At 42.0% G+C, this 24,035-nt stretch overlaps 1 protein-coding gene across 3 annotated transcripts in view; it reads right to left on the bottom strand.

Moving 5' to 3' along the window:
• The window catches only part of LOC139234157 (fibrillin-1-like), a 602,997-nt gene that overhangs the window by 159,059 nt on the left and 419,903 nt on the right, over positions 1-24,035 (bottom strand). For all 3 annotated transcript variants that reach the window (XM_070865155.1, XM_070865154.1, XM_070865156.1), the window contains 8 exons: positions 23,800-23,937; positions 18,056-18,106; positions 17,314-17,439; positions 13,080-13,289; positions 9,574-9,699; positions 8,427-8,555; positions 3,342-3,467; positions 1,953-2,078 (listed from right to left, as the gene is read on the bottom strand). In XM_070865155.1, the coding sequence (XP_070721256.1) occupies positions 1,953-2,078; positions 3,342-3,467; positions 8,427-8,555; positions 9,574-9,699; positions 13,080-13,289; positions 17,314-17,439; positions 18,056-18,106; positions 23,800-23,937 (1,032 nt within the window). The remainder of the gene's footprint in view (positions 1-1,952; positions 2,079-3,341; positions 3,468-8,426; positions 8,556-9,573; positions 9,700-13,079; positions 13,290-17,313; positions 17,440-18,055; positions 18,107-23,799; positions 23,938-24,035) is intronic.

Here is a 24,035-nt window from a genome sequence, read left to right on the forward strand (position 1 = left end):
ATCCTCACTTTCCACACCAGGGTTTATTAGGTTCGTAGTGGGCTCCAGACAGGATTACTGCCAGAAAGCGGGAGTCTACCAGCAGTCCTGGGAAAATCAAGGCTGTGGTACATTGTGACTGCCACTACAGTCCGTGAAGAGTTGGAATGGATCATTGTAGAGGCCACAAGACTGGATGAGTTCATTTACTGATGGCCTTGGCTGAGACGGTCAGAGGGAGAGCTGGCGTCTACTAGATCCTATTCCTTCATTTGCCGCATGTGGAGTTATTCTAGCTGCTACCCCAATGCTTACTGATTTGGTTCACCTGGTGGTTTTGGGGATGGTGCAAACAGAGGCAGATAGGAGGAAAATGGTCTGGGAATCTGGGCTCTGCTCTCTTCCCTTTCCCAACTGGCATTTGCTTGCAGTAGGCAGGAAAAGAGTGGCCAGCTGCGATCCAAGCAAAAGGAATATTTAAGTAGGAGTGTGAGGCAGAAAACGTTCATCCTGATTTTCATCACCCAGGTGAAAATACATCCCTAAGTGTGACCTTGCTCATCATATTGTGAAGCTGGAAGCCTTGAAACTGTGGTTGTTACATGACTGAATTGAAAATTAGTTGAAAATCTCCATCAAATCCCACTACGAGTGTAATCTATCTACTAATTGTGGAGTAGCGCTGCCAGATAGATTTTCAGATAGCTATTATTAAATGTATACTATTGCTTTAATAACTCAGCAATATAGATGATCTCAATACACCTAATGAGTAGTATCTCCTCACTCACTGCTTACTGATGTGATCCAGGATGCTACATGGAATCTCTGGTGCTGTGTGCACTTGCACACAAAATAACTTCTCCCATCCGATAATGCAAGGTCAGCTCATTTGAATGTGTTTTTCTGGCACTCTCAGCACACGGCTCAAATTTTAGTTCCTGGCAGCTAGTGAAGGGCTACTACTGGCTGCCTGTTGAGCATACATGTTATTTTTCTAGCAGAGGAGGTCATGGGGTGGGACCAGGTAAGGAAAATGTGTAAACTTTTTAACAAGGCCTGTCTTTCAGCACCCATTCCGACAGATGCTGTGTGCCTGGAGCACTGCTCAGGTGCCCCAGTTGCTTCATGGGGAGCTATAGTTGCAATCGTGTTGATGCTTTATTACCTAAAATAGAAACCCCTTAGAAATAAAATATCACATTATAAACTTCTGATGACTGCTTTTTTATGTTCGTTTCTTTTCCCCGTCATAGTACGAAACGGCCCTTATCAAAGTCACAAATGACATTCTATGTGACTGTGACCATGATAAACTATCCCTCCTCATCCTTCTCAACCCATCTGCAGCCTTCGACACAGTTGACCATGCCATCCTCCTCCTCCTCCTCCAACACCTCTCCTCTATTGTCCAGCTGGGTGGAACTGCCCTGCTTTTAGCTGCCTTGACCATAAGCTCCCTCCTTAAAACCTCTCCGCTTCTCTATCTCTCCTCATTTAAGATGCTCCTTAAAACCTACCTCTTTGACCAAGCTTTTGGTCATCTGTCCCAATATCTCCTTCTGTGGCTCGGTGTCAAAATACATTTTTAATTGATAAAAGCTCTTGTTAAGTGTCTTGGGTCATTTTGCTATATTAATGGTGCTATATAAATGCACGTTGCTGTGTTTTCTTCCTTTGCTGAATCTCCCAGTCCCCAACCCATACAATCCTGAAGTTAAAAACATAGCACTAATGTTGGCCAGCTGCCAGGATCTGTGCATGAAGGCTATCCTTAAGCGAACATTAAGAGAACATTTTATTTTCTCCTGATAGGTGGAAGGGGTGCCTATCCTCTGCTAAGACTCTACAGTAATGTGCTCTTTAATTCAGTGGGAAGTAAGGGTGATTGGTGCTGCATACTGATGCTTCAATGGACTAAACCCTCTGAAAAGTACATTCTTGTAGTCTAGGAGACTTAAAAGAGTACTTACCAACACAACCTTGCCTGTCAGGTGTTGCTTGGTAGCCGGTATTACAGGCACATTGGTATCGTCCAATCATGTTAACACAGCGACCATTTTTACAAAGGTTGTCACTCAACTCACACTCATTAATATCTATAAAAAGGTTTAAAATATTTAAGTTTAGCAGAACAAGTTAAAAAATTTTTTTTAAATACAATGCATTCTGATCTGAAGGATAATTTAAGTTCATTAAGACAACACACTTTTACAAATAGAAGAGGTGACCAAGTTTGATTAGTAACTCCAATAAAGAGGAAAGGTCAACCGCTAAGGGCAAAACATCTAGGCCTAGATATTATTCTCCTTAGTGCCTCCCGTTAGCGCCTCTGGGGGGACGATAACGCAGCGCTAAGCACTTACTGATCAGATGCAGTGAGAAGATCGACTCTTGCTATATTTGGCGGTATGGGGTTGCGCCCCGATCTCCTTTTCTTGAAGATCATTATGTCATCGCCGTGCGCATCGCCCTGGTAGCACCCCATACCCAAACCGGTAGCTGCAAGAGGAGTTAATCAGGAGGCTGGGTGCTTCGGGAGTGATGCTTAAAGGCCAGTTAGCCGAAGTAAAAAAAATGCTGAAAGGCTCTCGTTGAATTTTTTTCAATGCTTTTCCCTCGCAATCGATTAGCCCGGCACCGTGCTGCAGTGCATCGGGCTGATCGGGCCGGATTGCGGCTGCCACAGGGATCCAAGTAAGTTTTTCCTTTGCAGAGCCTGCAACGATTGCCCTTCCCTTTAAGTGAGGGAAGGAGTCTTCCAACACGGCAGTGCCGCACGGCCCACTGTGCAGCACTGCTCACCTACCTCCCCGCCTGCTGCGCTCCAGGAATGAAGTGGAGCGCTTGATGGAATGCAAACAATTAATTTTTTTAAAAGTTATCAAAAATATTAATACAGTTTTTTGTTCAACTTTTAAAAGTTAGTGCCCCAAACAGGACGGTCTCGAATATCTCCCTATTAGTACAGGTACTGTATATGCTTTCGGTACTTACATCTCTTACTTCCATAAATTGAAACAAATATCAAACTCTAATTTTGAAAACAATCACTAACTGTAGAAAGGCAGGAATCACTGATCTTAATTCACAGGTTGGGATGCACAAACACTGTGCATCAAAAGCTAATGAAAAAAATAGTCTTCCTGCATTTGTAAACAAACAGATAACCTTTGTCAAATGCTTTATCATGAAGTCACTGCCCCTCATTTCACCTAAGCACCATTAAACTATTATTTCCTCCTGTTAAAATCAGTGTTGTAAACTCAGTCACTCATTCTATTTCCAAATGAACTGAAATTATCCATCAAAAGCATACCATAGATTAGAGCTCATTTCCTTAGTCACTCACTGCAGCTTACCTATACATGACATTCCATCCACAGATACTTCATGGCCATGGGGACAGACACACTGGAAGCTTCCATCTGTATTCTCACAGGAACCACCACGACACAGAAGAGGATTTCGTTCACATTCATTAATGTCTGAAATTACAGAAGATTTGTTGAGATTTACATCATAAAAAGATTGAGTACAAGGCACTACATTAGCACTGTAAATCACAAACTATATGGATAGCACGTGACTTCTCAAATATTCCTCTATGTGCATACATTTGAGGAACATTGCAGACATGATTCTATAGCAGCTTTAACTTAAAGTGTGTATTTCTGGAAAAGAACTGTTATGATCTTTATATGCAGCAATGTTGTAAACACACTTTTCTTGAAAGCATTTATATGCCACTATTACACAAATTTCCAGATAAATTCCTGCCTGTGAAGTGAGCGTTTCTTTTAAGGCGATTACCACTGTAAGTGTCCCAAATTTGACACATTTCCAAGGATACTCTCTTGGCAACTTGCGTTTCATGCTCCCTCAACCCTATTCCCACCAAACTTCTGACCACCTAACTTTCTTTTCTGGCTGACGTTAACGATTCTCTGTCCTCGGCTACTGTCCCCCAACCCTCAAATCTGCCATCATCACTCCTTTCCTCAAAAAAACAACACTTGACTCTCCATCCTTGCAAACTACTGCCCCATCTCCAACCTCCCTTTCCTCCCCAAAGTGCTTGAACGTGTTGTCGCCTCCCAAATCCGTGCCCACCTTTCCCAGAACACCATGCTGGAATCCCTCCAATCAGGTTTCCGCCCCGCCACAGTACTGAAACAACTCTCTCATAATTTGTGATAGTGACAAAGGCAAACTATCCCTCCTTGTCATTCTTGACTTGTCTGCAACCTCCATTCTACTCCAACGCCTCTCCACCGTCGTCCAACTAGGTGAGACTGCACTCACCTGGTTCCATTCTTATCTTTTAAATCATAGACATAGAATAACCTGCAATGGCTTCTCTTCCAACTCCTGCACCGTTACCTCTGGTATACCCCAAGGATCTGTCCTTGGCCCCCTCCTATTTCTCATCTACATGCTGCCCCTTGGCGCCATCATCTGAAAACACAGCATCAGCTTCCACATGTATATGCTGACGTCACCCAGCTCTACCTCACCATCACTTCTCTCGACCCCTCCACAGTCTCTAAATTGTTAGACTTCTTGTTTTGGATGAGCAGAAATCTTTTCCAAGGAAGACCGAAGCCATTGTATTCGGTCCCCGCCAAAACCCTGTTCCCTAGCCACTGACTCCAACACGCTCCCTAACATCTTCTGAGACTGAATCACACTGTTGGCAACCTTGGTGTCATATCTGACCCTGAAATTCGCTTCCAACACATATCTGCGGCATAACCAAGACCACCTATTTTCACCTCCGTAACACTGCCCATCTCCGGCCTTGCCTCAGCTCATCTGCTGTTGAAACCCTCATTGTAACCTCTAGACTTGACTATTTAAACGCGCTCCTGGCTGTCTCCCACGTTCTACCCTACGTAAACTTGAGGTCACCCAAAACTCGGCTGCCCGCGTCCTAACTCGCACCAAGTCCTGTTCACCCATTACCCGTGCTCGCTGATCAATATTGGCTCCCGGTTAAGCAACACCACGATTTCAAAATTTGCATCCTTGTTTTCAAATCCCTCCATGGCCTCGCCTCTCCCTATCTCTGTATTCTCCTTGAGCCCCACAATACCCCTCCTGAGATATCTGCGCTTCTCTAATTCTGCCCTTTGAGCATCCCTGATTCTAATCGCTCAACTATTGGTGGCCAAGCCTTCTATTGCCTATGCCCTAAGCTCTGGAATTCCCTCCCTAAACCTCTCAACCTCTTTCCTCCTTTAAGACGCTTAAAATCTCCCTCTTTGACCAAGTCTTTGGTCATTTGCCATAATTTTTCCTTATGTAGCCTGATGTCAAACTTTTTGGCATATAAAACTCCTGTGAAGTGCCTTGGGACATTTTACTACATTAAAGGTGCTATATAAATACAAGTAGTTGTTGCATTTATAAGGCCCTGATTATGACCCTGGCTGACCCCAGCTAACAAACAGGAGACACATACAGACAGAGAGGGGAGAAAGGATGATACGCACATGGAAAATGACAAAAAAAAAGATAGAAAGAAAGAGGGACAGACAGAGGGGTAGATAAATAGACACACAGCACACCTCAGACAAAGACAGCAAGAAAGACAATAACAAACAATGTGGTATAGAGCAAGGTAGGTATCACAAGTATATGTTTAGTGGTAATTAAAAGGTCAAATGATACTGAAACCTTTCCAGAGCAATGAAAATGCTGGTCAGTTCAATATAACATGCTTTCCCCTTTGAGAAATGCTTCATCTTATTCTTTAATATCATGCACCAGCTGTAGCATAACTATGATGTAAACTTGATAATGGTCAATTAACTTCTCAACAGTTAACACCCCATGACCAGCAGTGTTAATCTCTTTGCTATTTTCCAAGAGAAAATTAGACGATTGCACGAAACACACAGTGGACCAACTATTTTTGAAAATTATTTTCTCCCTTTCCTCTCAAAATCATGACCCATTTGTATTTGAGCTTGGCAGATAGGCAACCTGCAATTAGGTCTTTAGCAATGGTGCTCTGAATCAAGTTCTTAGAAATGCACAAGATCGATACCAACTGACTTACTCTCCCGATTTATGGGAAAACAATTCATCTACACTCAAGGTCTCCCTACAGTGTTGAGGATTAGATAGGTTTCACAGCATGTGGGCTTCAAACCTACGTTCCAACAGTTTGTGGTGCAGTGCATTGCTTATCGAATGCACTACGCCACTGATATAGTGGCTAACTAAGACATCATTTCAAGCAACAAAGCAACAAGTATATTTAATATATATTATACTATTAGAGCAGAAATTAACTCCTTCAGAATGAATATTGTGATTCTTTTTTGTTGGTTAAGAAAACATTGATCTAGTTTTTGCGGTGGCTATGGCAGTGTACTCTAAGAGTACGCCATCATCACTCCTTTGAAATCTACCACAAGTTCGGAATTTCCACTTGCGCTTGAACATGCACTAAATTCCAAACTTGCGGTCTGTCAACGTACGCGTTGTCAGGTCATCCCCACGACCCAAGAAAAAACAATTGTTGCCGTAGAGTTGGGCTATCTGCCCACCAACTCCCCAGCAATTGCATATGGAAATGTTATGGTTGATGTACACAGACCCAGGGCCTGTTTGCATCAGCGTAAGGAGATACCTCAGGCATGTTTTACACTGTAGCAAATGAGGTTTTCTTGTTTCTGTAAATATTAGTGTTTTAATAATATCAATAATTATCAGCAAAATGGTAGAATTAAGCTATTTAAGAATTAAATTCCAATCCTGTAACTTGTAAATCGGATTACAGGATTCCATTCAATCTGATTACAGGATTGCCTCCTGAAATTAATAAAATCAAATTCTGTTTCCGATTGGAGGACCAGGCCCACATGATCCCAGGTACGCTTCTGTACAGGCTGCATCCTTGGGATCCATGGACCATTACCATGCTCTGACTCACAGACCGCAAGTTTGTAGACAAAAAGCAGGAAACTATAGACCAGTTAGACTAACATCGGTCGCTGGAGTCCATTATTAAGGAAGCAGTAGCAGTACATTTGGAAAAGCATGATTCAATCAGGCAGAGTCAGCATGGTTTTATGAAAGGGAAATCATATTTGACAAATTTGCTGGAGTACTTTGAGGATGTAATGAGCAGAGTGGATAAGGGGGAACCAGTGGATGTGGTGTATTTGGATTTCCGGAAGGCATTTGATAAGTTGCCACATAAAAGGTACTGCATAAAAGTTCACGCAGTTGGGGGTAATATATTAGCATGGATAGAAGATTGACTGACTAACAGAAAACAGAAAGTCGGGATAAATGGGTCATTTTCCGGTTGGTAAATAGTAATTAGTGGTGTGCTGCAGGGATCGGTGTTGGGTCCTCGACTATTTACAATCTATATTATTGACCAAGTGTAATGTAGCCAAGTTTGCTGATGATACAAAGATGGATGGGGAAGCAAATTGTGAGGAGGACACAAATAATCTGCAAAGGGATATAGACAGGCTAAGTGAGTGGGCAAAAATTTTGCAGATGGGAGTATAATGTGGGAAAATGTGAGGTTAACCACTTTGGCAGAAATAATAGAAAAGCAAATTATAATTTAAATAGAAAAAAATTGCCAAGTGCTGCAGTGCAGAGAAAGCTGGGGGCCCTTGTGCATGAAACACAAAAAGTTAGTATGGAGGTACAGCAAGTAATCCAGAAGACAAATTGAATGTTGGCCTTTAGTGCAAGAGGGATAAAGTATAAAAGCAGGGTACAACTGTACAGGGTATTGGTAAGGCCACATCTGGAGTACTGTGTACAGTTTTGGTCTCCGTATTTAAGGAAGAATATACTTGCATTGGAGGCTGGACAGAGAAGGTTTACTAGGTTGATTCCAGAGATGAGGGGGTTGCCTTATGAAGATAGATTGAGTAGGTTGGGCCTATACACATTGGAGTTCAGAAGAATGAGAGGTGATCTTATTGAAACATATAAGATAATGAGGGGGCTCGACAAGGTGGATGCAGAGAGGATATTTCCACTCATAGGGGAAACTAAAACTAGGGGACATAGTCTTAGAATAATGGGCCGCCCATTTAAAACTGAGATGAGGAGAAATTTCGGCTCTTAGAGGGTTGTAAATCTGTGGAATTCTCTGCCCTAGAGAGCTGTGGAGGCTGGGTCATTGAATATATTTAAGGCGGAGATAGACAGATTTTTGAGCGATAAGGGAGTAAAGGGTTATTGGGAGCGGGCAGGAATGTGGTGCTGAGTCAGTCCATTATCAGATCAAACCTGATCTTATTGAATGGCGGAACAGGCTCGAGGGGCCAAATGGCGTACTCCTGCTCTTATTTCTTATGTTATGTTCTTATACTAATGCTATGGGTATTCAGTGGTACACTAGTTTCCTGTAATATTCTGATATATAACTACAGTTATGTTACTGTTTTCTCTTATTTGTAACATACCCATGCAGTTTTTCATCATCATAAATCCACTTTCATATCCTTCAAAGCATTCACAATCAAAACTTCCAGGTGTGTTAACACAAGTTCCGGGACCACATAGATCAGGAGAGATGCGACACTCATTAATATCTATAAGTAAAAAAAAATTATTCTTCAGCAGAGGACAAAACAATGTAATTTTATTTTTAAAACCAGGAGGAAAGTATACTTTCTTTTAAAGCATGGTTAGATTCAGTAAATATTGTAGCTTTCTGGTAATTCCTGATTAAAATGTTTGGTTGTAGGTTTTGAGGATTAAATCCTGCTTTGCAGCTATTTTTAAAATAGCAGTTAAGAATTTAAAACAAACGCATTAACCAGTGGGAGCAGAGACATTTTCCAAGTCCACGCTGCACCAAGCAACCTTGCATGTTGGAAAACAGTGGCTGTGAACATCCTGCCTGTGATTTCCCAATTTGTGCTGGCACCAGGAACAAGGCTGCTTACCACTTGCGTGGGCTTGGAAAGTGTAACTTTTAGTGCATTCGTATCAAATTCCTTCCTTTGCTATTTTAACAGAGACATTAACCCACTTTAAATAGTGGAGGAAGGAATTTCATAATACTCTTAAGACCTAGAAATTTGTTTGCATCAGCCTGCAAGTTCCTTGAGCCAGAACGGGTAGGTCTGAGCCCCACTCGATTTTGGGCTGGGGGAAGCGATTGGGAGGGAGAGGGTCGATTCGAATGGGTGTAATCAGGACACAAGGCCCTAGACATCTTTTTTTTTTGCCTTTACCAATATGGCTTGTGGCTCATTTCTGGCTGGTAATGAGTACGCGCTTCTTGCCCGTTTTATTAGAATTTTAGGTGCCCATTTAGCACCTGAAAAACAGGTGCAGCGCCAACGATTTCTAGGCCTAAGTGTTTGTATGCTAGCATGGCATGGTATAATTTCAACACCAATATATTTGAACAAAATAGAGTGATCTAAAGGCACTATTACGAACGATGCATATGTACACTGAGGATCTTACCTCAGTAATCGGGTTAGCATTTGGTTTCCTTGTGCAAAATCAATCCTTGGTGTGGTACTCCCCCTCCCAACTTAATTATTATTTCCAGAAGTGTTGATACTCACTGTTTTGATCAGGATAATGCTGACATACCTGTACAGTTTCTTTCATCTGAATCGAGGGCGAAGCCACTATTACATTTGCATCTAAAGCTCCCAACAGTGTTTCTGCACTTCCCATTGCTGCAGATACCTGGGATTGTCCTGCATTCATTGATATCTGAAAAAAATATATATATTTTCAGTAACATCAAATTTAGTTGATCAGGCAAAGCTTTACACCAATACAAAGATTACTCACATAAGCAGTACAGGTATTGTACTTTGAAACCTGATACTGGAACATTTTTTTCTCTTTTTATATACAGTATAAATAAACATGAATGAGCAGCTTATATCTCTATCTGGCATCAACTTTCCAATGTCACTACACATTCTGCACCCCTTTACTCTGAATAAAATAAAATGCTGGATGGTACTGAGGTGAGAGATGGAGGGCCGCATTTGCTCTGCAAGGCAAGCATAATTAGTTGAAATTTGAATATATGCTTTTTTATTGTGTTGGTCATGGCACTGTGTTTAATTCCTGTCAGCTACTTTAACAAAGTCAACCCAGGCACTGGACTAATGGCTCTTTTAAAATAGTATATAATTTTACACAAACTTCTGAATCAATGTGCAACAATCAGCAGAGTTACAACCCGAATGTGTTTACACAACATTTACACTGTAAAAAGTTGTATCTCCTAAAAAGAAAACTCAGGCATCGTGTTGATTTCTTTGTAGAATGTGTCCAGTATTTCTGTTTATATTGCTTTTATCCAGTTATTTGCAGTAAAGGAAAGATCTTTTAAGATCTTTATAATTATTTGATCGATATTATTTTTAAAGTTATGCACTCAACCCACCGAGAAAAACAGATGGAATTGAATCGGTTGACCATTTACTTTCAATTGAAGTGAATAGAAAGTAACACAGGGCGGGGTTGTCAGTTTTCTACCGGGTAGATTAGGTTAAAATGAACTCCCAGGTATCGCTTGAGGAAATCTATTTCACAAGTGTCAAACTGCACACCTCATGAGCACTGCAAGAATATTACAGACTTTAACTGAGTGAAAGTCCTTCTCCTCTCCTGAATCTCTCTGTGCCATGTACCATCCCTGCCATCCAGGAACAATGTTCTCTGGATACAGGCAATGCCGCTCTAAAACTGGCTGCTAGAAGATGTATTACTCTCGCCCTCCCCTCCTGATTTTTGCTCCATTCCTCCCCCCATTTCTCCCTATGAGATAGTACTTCACGATTGCAGAACATCTTACAACAACACTGCTGCAACAATCTGTGTAATGGGACACGGTCTCCATGATGTGCAAGAACAGTTGTATGGGTTTTGGATGGAATATTCTTTTTCTGCAATCAGTGATTATATCTACTGCTGTAAACAGGACAATCTACAATGAAAATAATTAGTGTAATACATAAATACATCAATACTTACTAGCATTTGTAAACATTTTAATATGGAATTTTTCAAACAGATTGTTAGGAACTTAAATGCATTTCACTTCACCACTCCCCTGCCAGAAAAAATATTTTGATGAAATGAAATATTACTGTACTTTTTGTCACTGCAAATTACTCTAGCTAAAGACACAATTCTATGCAGTCTCAGCTTGATGCCAAGCGAGCTCTGACTGCTGCCATTGCTGTTGGATCCACAACAGTCAACCGGGGATCTCAGTGTCGCAGCAGGCCACCAATCTGTGTTCTAGCAGATTGGTAGGGATGCTGAGGTGCAGCCCCGGGGGAGTGGGATTGAGTCAGTGGAGCAGGCACCTGCTGTCCTCTCTCAGGATGACAGCATTCCTGAGCCCACCATTGCCACTCCGCCATTGCACTTGTCACTGCCCATCACCTATCCAGCCCAGACTGCTGCCGTCTAGCCTGAGGTGGTGCAGTCCACAACCGGCCCTTCCAGGTCCACAGCTGGTCGAGGGCACTCTGCAAGGCCATCTATAGTCTCTGGCCCCAACAATCAGCAGCCTTCCAACCAGCCATGCTGCAGCCACTGGGGACACACTACAAAGGAGCTCTAGAATAGGTAAAGCCAGTGTTAAGAGGGGATATAAGATATTGCACAAGGGTGATTTGGAATGTTAGGAGATAAACTTTAATTGGAATGTTGCATATTTGGTGCTGACTCTCATTTCAGTTTTGGGGTTGTGGTATGGAAGGGGAAACTGATGTGCTGATGGGGACATGTAACGCAACTGGGAAGTGGGCTCGAATTCACTGGAACCGAAGTCTGATGAGGCGTTCGCAGACCACCTATGCAGAATGCCGACTAAGTGGCTGCCTCTCTGTCACTGCTGTTGCTGCTCCTCCTTGTCCATCTACTCATCCTCATCCTCCTCTTCCTCCTGAGGTGGTGGAGCTATGCCACGTGGCAATGGCTGTGCCCTCACAATGGCCAGGTTGTGCAGCTTGCAGCAAACGACAAAGGGACACGCACTCAGCCGAGTACAGGAGACTCCTCACAAGCGGTCAAGGCAGCGGAACCGTTGCTTCAGCACTCCGATGGTTTGCTCAATGATGTTCCTGGTGGCAGCATGGCTCTCAGTATGAGTGCTGGGCAGGAGTGTTGGGGTTGTGGAGGGGAGTCATGAGCCAGCTGGAGAGCGGATAGTTCTTGTGTCCGACCAGCCAGCCGTGAGCTTGATGTAATGGGATGTGCAAAGTACCCCAAATTCACTCCCTAAATGTTTTGGGCTGGATCACAGACACTGGGCTCCCACAATTCGATCTAAATAACCACTTCTCATGCCAGTGCTACTGTCCAATATCACTGAGCTAGGCACAGTTCTCTTGATACAAAATGCTCAATTAGCTGATCTCAAATATTTTACGTCATAAATGAGTCAGCCCACTGTCAATTTCACCGACAAACAGAATATTTAAAAATCCAATTCTCCAATCATTTGGATATACATGTCGGTGATTGATGCTGTCATATGTGCTTTACAGAAATCATAATTCATGTGGAATCCAGTTCCAAGTGTAACTTTTCTTTAAAACTAACTCTAAAATTAAATCACATCAGCTTCTACAGCATCACTTTCTTTCTCTTTCCTTCCTCCTCTCCGTGAGGTAGTGAAAGGGCCACTTTTCAATGTTATGATAATTTAGTGTCAAATAATTACTAAACCATGGGGAAGTCTGATCTTACCCTCAGACAGTGTTGAGGAAGCCGTTTTTAAGCAGAGGCCTTTACATAGTGAAGAACAAGAATGTTGAACAATTTATTTTTCCTCTCCCCAATCCGGAGCAACCCATCACAGATGAAACCAGCTAACTCTGCATAGACCAGGGATAGAATTGGAAATGTGCAGGTTTAAAAAAATATAATGATTGGGATGTGGGCATTGCTGGCAAGGCCGGCATTAACTGTTCATCCCTAGTTGCCCTGAGAAGAGTTTGTTATGGCTCATACAATGTAATGTATTTATTCCCTAATCTAAACAAGGATCTCCAGCAGTGTTGCTAGTAAAAATTACAAACTTTAAAGTTGCTTTATTTGCATTTTTATTGCAACATTTTTACCTTTGAAAAAGTCTCCTCTGCTAGAAAATCCTGGTCCACGTGGGCAAAGAGCTTTGTAGTCCTTTGTGCCTTTCTCAGGGCATTTGTCACAATCTGGCCCCCAAGCAGCACCGACAGAACAGCAGCAAGCATCAATGCGTAATCGGCCTGGTAAAGGTACTGCACATTCATCCTCATCATATTTCATATAGCAGTGCTCCAAACGAATATCTGGTCAAAGCACAATGCAAAGGTGCCACTTTAGATGCAGAAGTATATAAAGCAACAAAATATTACACAAAACTTTGACAAAATTTGTGACTATAATAACATTTAAAAAAAACAGAAGGTAGGCAGTGATCCAATCGATGAAGCAGTTGAATATCACTCTTCCAACCAAAAGGTTGCATTTTCAAATCCCAAGACAGGCTGTCACTTGAACTCTGTGGGCTAGATTTTAACATGTGGGCGGGAACACGGCAAAGTGAGCGACTGGCCCATCCGAAGACAGTAGCAGGAAGGCCCAGCCTACTTCTCAACCAAGTAGTCGGGAAGGGGCTGCCTGGCCTTTAAAATCGGGTGGCTTCAGTACCTGGGTGAACTATCGCCGGCACAAAGTTAAGTGGATCAGTGGTGTGCAAATGGGGAGGGGGGTATCCAAGGCAGGATAGGCCCAAGGCTTTATTGTGGGGTCTGAAGGATTCTGTATGGTTCCCCTGGCACGCAAGGAAACTAAAATGAAAATTTAAAAGCTTGCCTTACTCTAGCTCAGACAGGTTTTCCTAGCAGGTTTGGCCTGGCAGTGAGACCACCACTACTCAGACTTCAGGTATAAAATAGCAGCTGGGTCATCAGAGCCCGATCTGTATTTCTAAGGACGACCACCTTTGGAGTGGGTGTCATTTGTCTGTAATTTAAAATTGCAGTTGGCTAGATTGGGGCGGGAAAGGAATAGATAAGTCTCCCGTTCCATTTTAACCCTCGCCCTGCTTGGTGGAAACCAGGAGTGTGGCTGGAGTTAAAATGCACTGCCTTTGTCCTAGTTGTCTTGAGTTCTCAGCATTGCAGTTAGGCTAGACTGCACATGGAGCAATCAGGTTAGGGGAAGAAAATCTGACATTTTCTGGACTTAACGAACTTGAAGCATGCCTCCCTTCCACTAAAACACCTTGGAGCAGTTTGTCTCTGCTTCCAATGTAATGAACAGTGCATAGTAGTAATTGGATAACAATGAAAGAAAAATTAAAAACTCAAGTATGAGGATAAGTAAACAGTTACATATCTTTTGAAAGGGCCATAATTGAAGTATTAAACAAATACTTAAGGACCTATCTTGATTAAAGAGTTGAGAAGATACCATTTTACATATTATGATAAAATCTGATACAAAAAAAATAAATGCTGGAAACACTCAACAGGTTGCCTGTGGAGAGAGCGGGCAACTTTTCAGGTATGGCCCTTCGTTAGAACTCAATGGGCCCAAGTTTCCACACGCGCCTAGAACGGCGCAGTCCCGACCTGGACGCCCGTTTTTCGCGCCACAAAGTGCGCCTAAAAAAATCCTCGGTATTCTCCACCTACTTACAGGTCCTCTGGCCCTCGGCGCAGCCAGCACGAGCTGTGGGGGGCGGAGCCAAGTCCCTGTGCTGAAAATAGTGCCGGGACCTCTGCACATGCGCGCTACAGTGGGCACGCAAGTGCAGTAGCTCCAGGCGCCGAACTGTGTGGGAGGGGCCTGAAGCACGCAGCCCCTAGCCCTGGCTGAATGGCCTCACTGGGGCTGCATGAATAAGGCTCCTCCCACGGTCAGCTCCCGCTCCCCCCCCCCGACCAGACCCGACACTCGCTCCCCGCCCCCCACCCCCCGCCTCCGGACCAGACCCGACACCCGCTCCCCCCCCACCCTGCCTCCGGATCAGACCAGACCCGACCCGACACCCGCTCCCCGCCGCCCCCCCTGCCTCCGGACCAGACCAGACCCGACACCCTCTCCCCGCTCCCACCCCCGCCTCCGGACCAGACCAGACACCCGGGCCCTCCCCCCCCCCCCGACCCGACCCGCGCTCCTGTTCCCGCTCCCCGCCCCCTCGACTGGACGCAACCCGACCCGCGCTCCCGTCCCCCCGACCCGCGCTCCCCCCCACTGGACCCGACCCGACTCCCGCTCCCGGACTGGATCCGACCTGACCTCTCCCAACCCCCCACCCCTCTCCCTCTCCTCTCCCCCCCACTCCCTCTCCTCTCCCCCCATCCCCATCTCCCCCACTCCCTCCCCTCTCCCCCCATCCCCATCTCCCCCACTCCCTCCCCCCATCCCCATCTCCCCCCATCCCCTCTCCCCCCATCCCCCCCTCCCTCTCTCTCTCTCTCTCTCTCTCTCTCTCTCTCTCTCTCTCCCCCTCCCTCCCTCTCTCTCTCTCTCCCCCCCTCCCTCCCTCTCTCTCTCCCCCCCCCCTCCCTCTCTCTCTCTCTCTCCCCCCCCCCTCCCTCTCTCTCTTCCCCCCCCTCCCCGACCCGAACCGAACCGAACCTCCCCGACCTACCTGTAAATCTGGTGCTGGGACCCGAAAGGCCTGCCTGAAGCACTTTCACACAGGTACGAAGATGGTTTATTTAATCTTTTCTTTGCTTATAAATGTTTATTCAGATTGGATTTATTTGTATAATATTTGCATAAGTATAAATAAGGATTTATTATAGAATTTAATGACTTCCCTTCCCACCCCCCACCCCCCCCACCTCGTTCTGGACGCCTAATTTGTAACCTGAGCCTGATTTTTTAATGTGCAGAACAGGTTTTTTCAGTTCTACAAAAATCTTCACTTGCTCCATTCTACTTTAGTTTGGAGTACGTTTTCACTGTGGAAACTTTGAAATCAGGCGTCAGTGGCCGGACACGCCCCCTTTTGAAGAAAAAATTCTGTTCCAAAGTAGAACTGTTCTACCTGACTAGAACTGCAGAAAACAAAATGTGGAGAATTACGATTTCTAAGATAGTCCGTTCTCCACCAGTTGCTCCTAAAAATCAGGCGTAAATCATGTGGAAACTTGGGCCCAATGTTTCATTTTACTGAGTTGTGTCAGCCAGGCAGTTCGGCTAGACTGTACTTGAAGCAATCTGGACAAGGGAAAGAAACCTGACGAAGGCTCCGTAACTGAAACATTAACTTGTCTCTTTTTGATGATACCCGACCTGCTGAGCATTTCCAGCATTTTTCTGTTTTTGTTTCCGATTTCCAGCATCTGCAGTAGCTTGTTTTTTGTTCATGAATGAGAAGCTGACTATTTTCACCAGGGTTATATAGTATATCTGATCAAATCTCAGTTACTCTGGTTGTTTCTCATTAAAACTAGGTCTGATTGTTTGAGCTGTACTGTTTCCATATTTGTAAGGAATTGAAACTATTCTTGTTTGGCATTGGTTCATGCTTGTTACAGACAAACTGAACCTAGAAAAAGATTTCATAAAAAAAACAGGCTAACATGGAATAGCTATGACAAAAGGTTTGGAAACTTCAACCATTAAGAAGCATGATTGTCCGCTGGTAATTTAAATATTGGTTCAGTCTTTAATTCCAGTTTTATGATGTTGCATGGAACACAAATAATTCACTTTTTTATTTATTGTTTTAAACTTAAACAATTACTAAAATAGGAATATACAGAATGAGAAATGCTATTTAGTCTATTGAAAGACCATGTCATGGGATATTCCTAATTTAAATAGCTACATAAATTAAATAAAATTCAACAAAAAAAGAAAACATTTGTGCCTTCAGTAAATTGTTTGCTGCAATATTTGCTTTTACAGTATTTAGTTGAACAAATTGTTTGACAATTCCCTATGTCAAAAGGTCTCAGTTTAGTTATGTGTGCACTGCTGATAGGCTATCTAATGCAATTTAATAATTAACCTGATATGCACAATTAGGTAGGTTTTCCAATGCTTATATTTCACTAAAATTGACTATTCCACTACCATTAGCAAAAGGACTGTTAAGGAGCTACCTGCAAGTGTTCAGACACTGAGAACATTCAGGTATTATGGGGTAATTAATTGAAGTTCATTTATGTTAAAAGTGCAGAGATTAATGTAAATAATCCTAATTGTTATTAAAACATAATGCACCAATTTCATTTATAGCACCATTCTAAAAAATACTTTTCTCCATAAGAGCAGTATAGATATATGTGCAATATTTTAATATAGTTGTGGTAGTTATATATTTGGCTGAAAAATATAATCTATACTTACCAATACACGTTCGTCCACTGCTGTCCAGGGTCATACCATTAGAACAGATGCACTGAAATGATCCGTGTGTATTCATACAGTCAGCATTGGTGCACACCCCAGGAAACACTTTACACTCATTAACATCTTCAAAGAAGATCACAAAAGAAATCACAAAAGAATTACAATTAAAAATGTCATGATTAAAAAAAAAATGTTCTGGTCTAAATGACCAATTGTCTAAAGTTATTATTGGAATAAGTACTATTCTGACTTGAATGGACAGGAAAAATTAAAATACGTATGTAAAGGTGACCACAAAAGTTCCAAACTCATGAGCAATGTCTACTTATGATGCCAATCACAACGGAATGTGTTTCTCTTCAAGTCAGTGAGTTTATCATTAAAGCGGTCTATATTCTTGAAGTGGTGTAAAAGGCATGGCAAATGGCCATTTGCTGGGACTAATCATAAACAGACTTGCATTCTGGATAAAAGTCTTGTCCTGTGAGGAGTTACAAATCTTCAAAGATGTTAATAATGAATATCATCCTATTCTTAAGTTTTTAGGTGTCACCTTATCAGGCATTTATATTTTATATTCTTTATTCACATTCCTCCAGCTCTGTACAATACATATACTTTTTAGTTATTAGTTATTACTGAAGAGTTTATATCACATTCTAGTATTTGGATTTGAGAGATGGCAATTGGTTGAGAGACATACACAAATATAACAGGATAGAGAAGTAACCTTACATACCCTCACAGCTCGTTCCATTAACTCTTGTATATCCTTTAGGACAGATACTGTCTAAAAATAAAGCAAAACTATAATTTCAACAGTTATTTTTAAGCAGAAAATGGAATAAATATTGTGTAACCAGCTTAAATTATAGGGAACTATTGTCCTTTTGGATAGGAAGGAGTTTGAAATGATGCAATGGTGTTATCATGATATCTTTGTGGCATGCAGGTTATATTCTGTGTTGCAATTTACAAACTCAGTTGGAAAGCCATCAACTTTCAAATGGCAAAAACCCCTTCCCTTAAACAACTTTATTTTTTGCATATACTAAATGAGATTGACAATGCAGAAGTTGTTTTCTGAGCAAAGATTCTTCATATTTAACACAACAGCTTAAATCTAGTTTATGCTGTTGTAGTTCTATGACTAAGAATAGTTGATGGAAATAACATGTTATCTAGGTGCATCATCGTGCAGTTAATAAACACCTGCATGAAGATGCAGCTAATAATGTTACCATTTTATTTTGACAAGCTGAAAATGTCTATTCAATAGCAATCTTTAATACCATAATCTGCCTGCAGAATAATTAGTAAGTGAAGTTGTAAAGAGTTGAATAATAGATAAAATGAAGTTACGTTAATATATCTAGGAGGATAGTTGGAAGGGGCTCCATTCATGTGCCTCATGCTAATACAGAAAAAAGGTTCTGTACACTTTGGTGTTCTGTGTTCTATCACTTGGATGTGGAAAACACAACATGGCAACTAGGGGTTCAGATCCTGTATTTTAAATTTCTCTTACCTCCCTCACCCCACCCCACCCCCCCCACACCCCACACCCACCTCACCATAAGCAAAAATGTAGTACATAACAATTAATCTTTTTCTTAGGTGAAAATTGCTCCCATATTTGTACAACAAATGGTCAAAAAAACATTGATAAAAATCAAATATTTGTGGGGATTTTCTTTTAGATGAATACCATTCAGTGGTGAATCTCTTACAAGTCATCCTGACGGTATTGCTGCCGTTTTAGCCTATTATTCTATTTGTCACAGTTCTTTTGCTACATACATCTACCAGTACCTCAACATTTAATTCCCTGCATGAAATCATTCAGTAATCTGACATTCTGCTTCAGCTCAGAACGACTTTAGAAAAAATACAGGATCCAGGGACAGGGTCTGCAGTTTGCTATGCATATTTTCCAAGAACTTCTTTACAATTGAGAGCGATGTGATAGAAGCTTTTATTTCCATATTCATTGTCATTTCCTGCCAATTCTCACTATTTAGTTCTTCTTCTGAAGGTTTTGACTCAATTCGAAGGTATAGTTCCATAGGCACCAATTGCCCTCCAGTATCTCACCCAAGTGGTCATGATCCATGTGTCATCCTGAACAGCTATTGAACTGTAGCTGATATCGCAATTGTACCCAAACCTGTTCTCACCTACACATGTCCTTCCAGCAGAAGGAAATCAATATTGAGAAACCTAGCCTTTCTCCACCTTAGCCTAGGATGCTGAGACCAATTGTAGCATCCAACCGATGCCCTGACTGGTATCATTAACTCAGCACAAACCAGGGTATCAACCTGGGACCTTCCTGGTCTGTACAGCTCTGTTCCTCACTTAATAAACTCATGGAGCCATTGGGGGAATCCCTCAACATTTTTATGTTATTTAGTTTAGTATTTTTGTCCTCCTGTTTTATTACTGCCCGTCAAATTTGAATAACTGGACGCTTTTCAGAGCTGGAACATTTACAGACCCTTTGCTTCTCTTGGAACAAAAACTGTATATACTTCAGTACTCCGTTAACTCGGTGAAGTCCTTACATATTTTCGATAAGAGTTATTTTTCAATTTATGTGACTAAACACTCAGATTTATACCTGTGTGAATGGGTCAGAAGGGCTTTGTCTTTTTTGGACAATTGCAAACCTAACTGTGTTAACGATGGGGAGGGAGAAGAGCTGGAATGGATCCGCATCAATTTTGTCATGGTGCAATCATGCGTAAGTGGTGTAATGTTTACATGATTCAATGACAATATTTAGTAAAACAAGACTAGCCAAACACATTTTGATGAAGATTGGGCTCTGTTAAATGCCGACAATTACTCGGCTTATACCCAATGCTAACAAAGATAATTCATTACTGGAATAGAATTAGACTGACTTTATACTTGATGCAATACATATTTGATTTTGATATTTTAATTTAATTATAAAATGCTTTTTCAATTTATTTTGATAGTAGTAAGGAAAATATTGATAACTATCAGCAATTTTTGTGAGAATTTGAAATGGTGATTAAATCAAATGGATGCCGAGTCATGATTACAGGGCAATAATCTCATTAAAAGGTTCGAGCAAAGCTCAAATAGTTTATAACCATTACCTGAACTTTAAGCGTTATTGATTTGAAAACATTCCTGGGTTTATATTTACCACGGAGTTAGTGGGATAATTTTGTTCTATTTTTTCTATTTTTCCAGTAGTAAAAATCACGATCGACAGCCAGACTGCTCTATGAAGTTGGTACTGGATAATAATAATGCTTAATGAAGGATAACAATGGTAGCATAACGGCTGTAAGTTTATCAAATGAAATGTTGTGGCTTAATACCTGGAAATAGTACAGTTTGTACACATATACTGAAATAAATTCTTATGCCACGATTTTATGAACCTCGATGGGTCAATGACGGGCGATGTTGGTGGCAGTTCACAACCCCACTACTGTCTCATCCCGCCCAGCACGTTTGTCAGCCAATTAGAGGAAGCGAGTCTGGTGACGTCATTTGATGACGCATCATCAGCCGGTTTCCTTAAAGGGACCATGGCCAACTTTATTTTGACATTTGTGCTGTTAGTGTTCTATAGCACTGAGATGCTGCAAACACTGGTAAACACTGCAGCACATAGGTGCAGGGCTGCACCCAGGCTCCTCCATGATTCCCTCTATGTTTATGGAGTGAGTCACAGCATGCAGAGAGGCCCTCTTCCTTTCACATGAGCGGAACAGACCTCCACAGTAGATCAACATAGCCGAGTTGTACATTGCAGAGGGCACAAGCACAAGCAGGGATGTGGTCAGGAGGATCTGGTTGCAGTGCCGCAAGCGTTTCAATGATCTCAGTAGATCATGAAATGTTAATACAAAGCCACACTGAACCTCATCCTGCTGTGCCTCTCATCACATCCCCATCACTCTGCCTTCCCTTCCCTACTCACAACTTACCATCCACCTCCAACCATCCCACTCTACTTACATTATCACATCCCCATCTTACTAGCCACCCCTCACACTCACCCTCATCCTAATGCAATCATATCAATTAACAACATACAAGAGTAGGCATTTGGGAGGTTTATGCAATGTTTCTGTTAATGTGGTGTCAAACATTGAAACCTTTATTTTCAACACTTTTCATTCTTGGACAGATTTGTGTGCACCTTTGGAAGTGACAATGAGTTGTATTGAACAGTGAGACATAATGATATCCCCCCGAAATGGTGATGAGTGTGAAAGGAATGGTTTCAGCATTGTAGAGATTATGGTGTTGGTATGGACTGGTGTCACCCTGGTGCATCATGTGGCAGCCAGGGTGTACGGCATCAAGTGAAGTAAATCTGGCCATGGTGAGGCCATTCCTGGCCACCTGGGCAGCAATGTGGTTGGGTGCTGATGGACCTGTGCAGCATCAGCTGATTGCAGAGAAGTTTGGTGGTGTTGTTGGTGCTGCTGGTGTGACTGGTAATTGCTGGTGTTGGGGCTGATCGTGGTGGGATTCTAAGGACCAAGTTGAAAGATGGAATAGATGGCAGGTGAAGTAGAGATAACAGAAGTGATCGTGGGAGAGGTAATGAGATTGGACTGGATGGAGACTTGTATAAAGCCTTGCAGCATTCTGAATCTGGAGTGGAAATGCAGTTAATGCTGTAAACAAGCCACTAATGATTTTAACAGCCTCTCTCGCTGCTGCTCAGTGCTAACAGACCCGAAATTTTGTAAAGGTGTGTGGCAGCGGGTTCACAGTGGGGTCCCGACCCACTGGGGGAAAAAAATAATTTCCCACTTGACCTGCTACCGATCACGCCTACTGACCCCCTGCAAAATCCAGCACTTACTGTTTAAATCAGAATTACAGTGCTATATCTTTATAAACTGTGACAGTCACTGCCTGGTACTATAGGTTGTTTCATAGAAACATGGAAAATAGGTGCAGGGTTAGGCCAATCGGCCCTTCGAGCCTGCACCACTATTCAATATGATCATGGCTGATCATGCAACTTCAGTACCCCATTCCTGCTTTCCCTCCATACCCCTTGATCCCTTTAGCTGCAAGGGTCATATCTAACTCCCTTTTGAATATATCTAACGAACTGACCTCAACAACTTTCGATGGTAGAGAATTCCAGAGATTCATAATTCTCTGAGTGAAGAAGTTTCTCCTCATCTCGGTCCTAAATGGCTTACCCCTTATCTTTAGACTGTGACCCCTTTCTGGACTTCCCCAACATCGGGAATATTCTTCCTGCATTTAACCTATCCAATCCCATCAGAATTTTATATGTTTCTATGAGATCCCCTCTCACTCTTCTAAATTCCAGTGAATATAAGCATAAAGCATAAGCATCAAACCATAAAACTAACTGGGTTCTTTCATGCATATCTTATGTAAGATATTAAGAAAGCTATAACTCCATCAAACCAAAGTAGGTGTTCATTTGTTAACATTTATAAATGTAGAATTTTCACAATTCTAAATGATAATTAATACACACAGACATGTTATTTGACAAATGAAATCAATACATTAATGTATATGTATTGAGAACGAATGCCTTCAAAATCTGAGCTTCATTTAAACAGCAAACTATTAAGAAAATGTGTCATAGTTGCAGCCATCCCATCACTGCGTCTGAAGCACCCAAGTAACATTTCCCAGGAGTGACATCAGCATTTTCTGCTGGGAAAACATCAAGCATTCTGGGGCTTTTTTTGGAGCCCCATCCCATAATTTCTGTCCCTCCTACCCCCAATACTCAAATTACCTCTAGAGAGCAGCAAGTATATCAGTGCAGGAGGAGGAAAAAGACAGTAACAGTGACTCAGTAACAGACAGGCAAGGAGAGTGATTTCAATGAAATGAATAGTAGGTAGGGCTTCCTAATTCTCTCATCAAATTAAATTCCTTGGACCAGCAACCACCAAACTGATGTTGCGCCAACACGCTTCCCAATGCCAAGAAACGTTCACGAAGCAAATGTACTTTTGCAAGCATTGAGTAATCAAAATTTACCAAGGCTTCATGAGATAGATATGTGAATGTCAACTGCTGAAAATATAATTTAAAAAAAGAATTATGGCTCCTGAATTATAATCCTTTTATCATCTTAGTCTCTTCTCCTTGTTTTTGGCTGACAAGCTATTGCCTGAGAGAAAGCACAAACATCTGACCCATCCCCATGTGACTTTTGTTATTACTTCAGTGACCTTAGCATTTTTCTTCCATTCCTTGTGTGAAGTGTAATTTCTCTGCTTGCTGCCTTCCCCTGACTTGCTGGCTAGAATTGGGGGCAACAGGAATTTACCTGTACTTTAACAATGTATGTGGCACAGCATCAATATATACTCCCAGAAAAAGTTTAAGATCCTAGTAATCCTACTATTAACACTAGAGTGAAATATAAATGATCTCAATGCAATGTAAGCTATTCTAATATAATGACATTAGGAACACAATTACCTTTATCACAAGGTATACATGGACTTCCCCAAGCAGCACCCAATGTTGAGCAGCACTGTGACTTCAGTGTGGCACCGTTGATGTTTATTTCGCATTGTCCACCAATGTGTTGCAACCAGCAGGTACCTTTTACAGTTTCTGTAGGAAAAACACATTTCTAAATGAAAATAATTTCAGGTAACTGGAATAATGCCAGTGACAGAGATCTGAAGATTTCCTAAACTTTAAAAATGTGC

Source organism: Pristiophorus japonicus, chromosome 21 (assembly GCF_044704955.1).
Source record: "Pristiophorus japonicus isolate sPriJap1 chromosome 21, sPriJap1.hap1, whole genome shotgun sequence".
Lineage (NCBI taxonomy): Eukaryota > Metazoa > Chordata > Chondrichthyes > Pristiophoridae > Pristiophorus > Pristiophorus japonicus.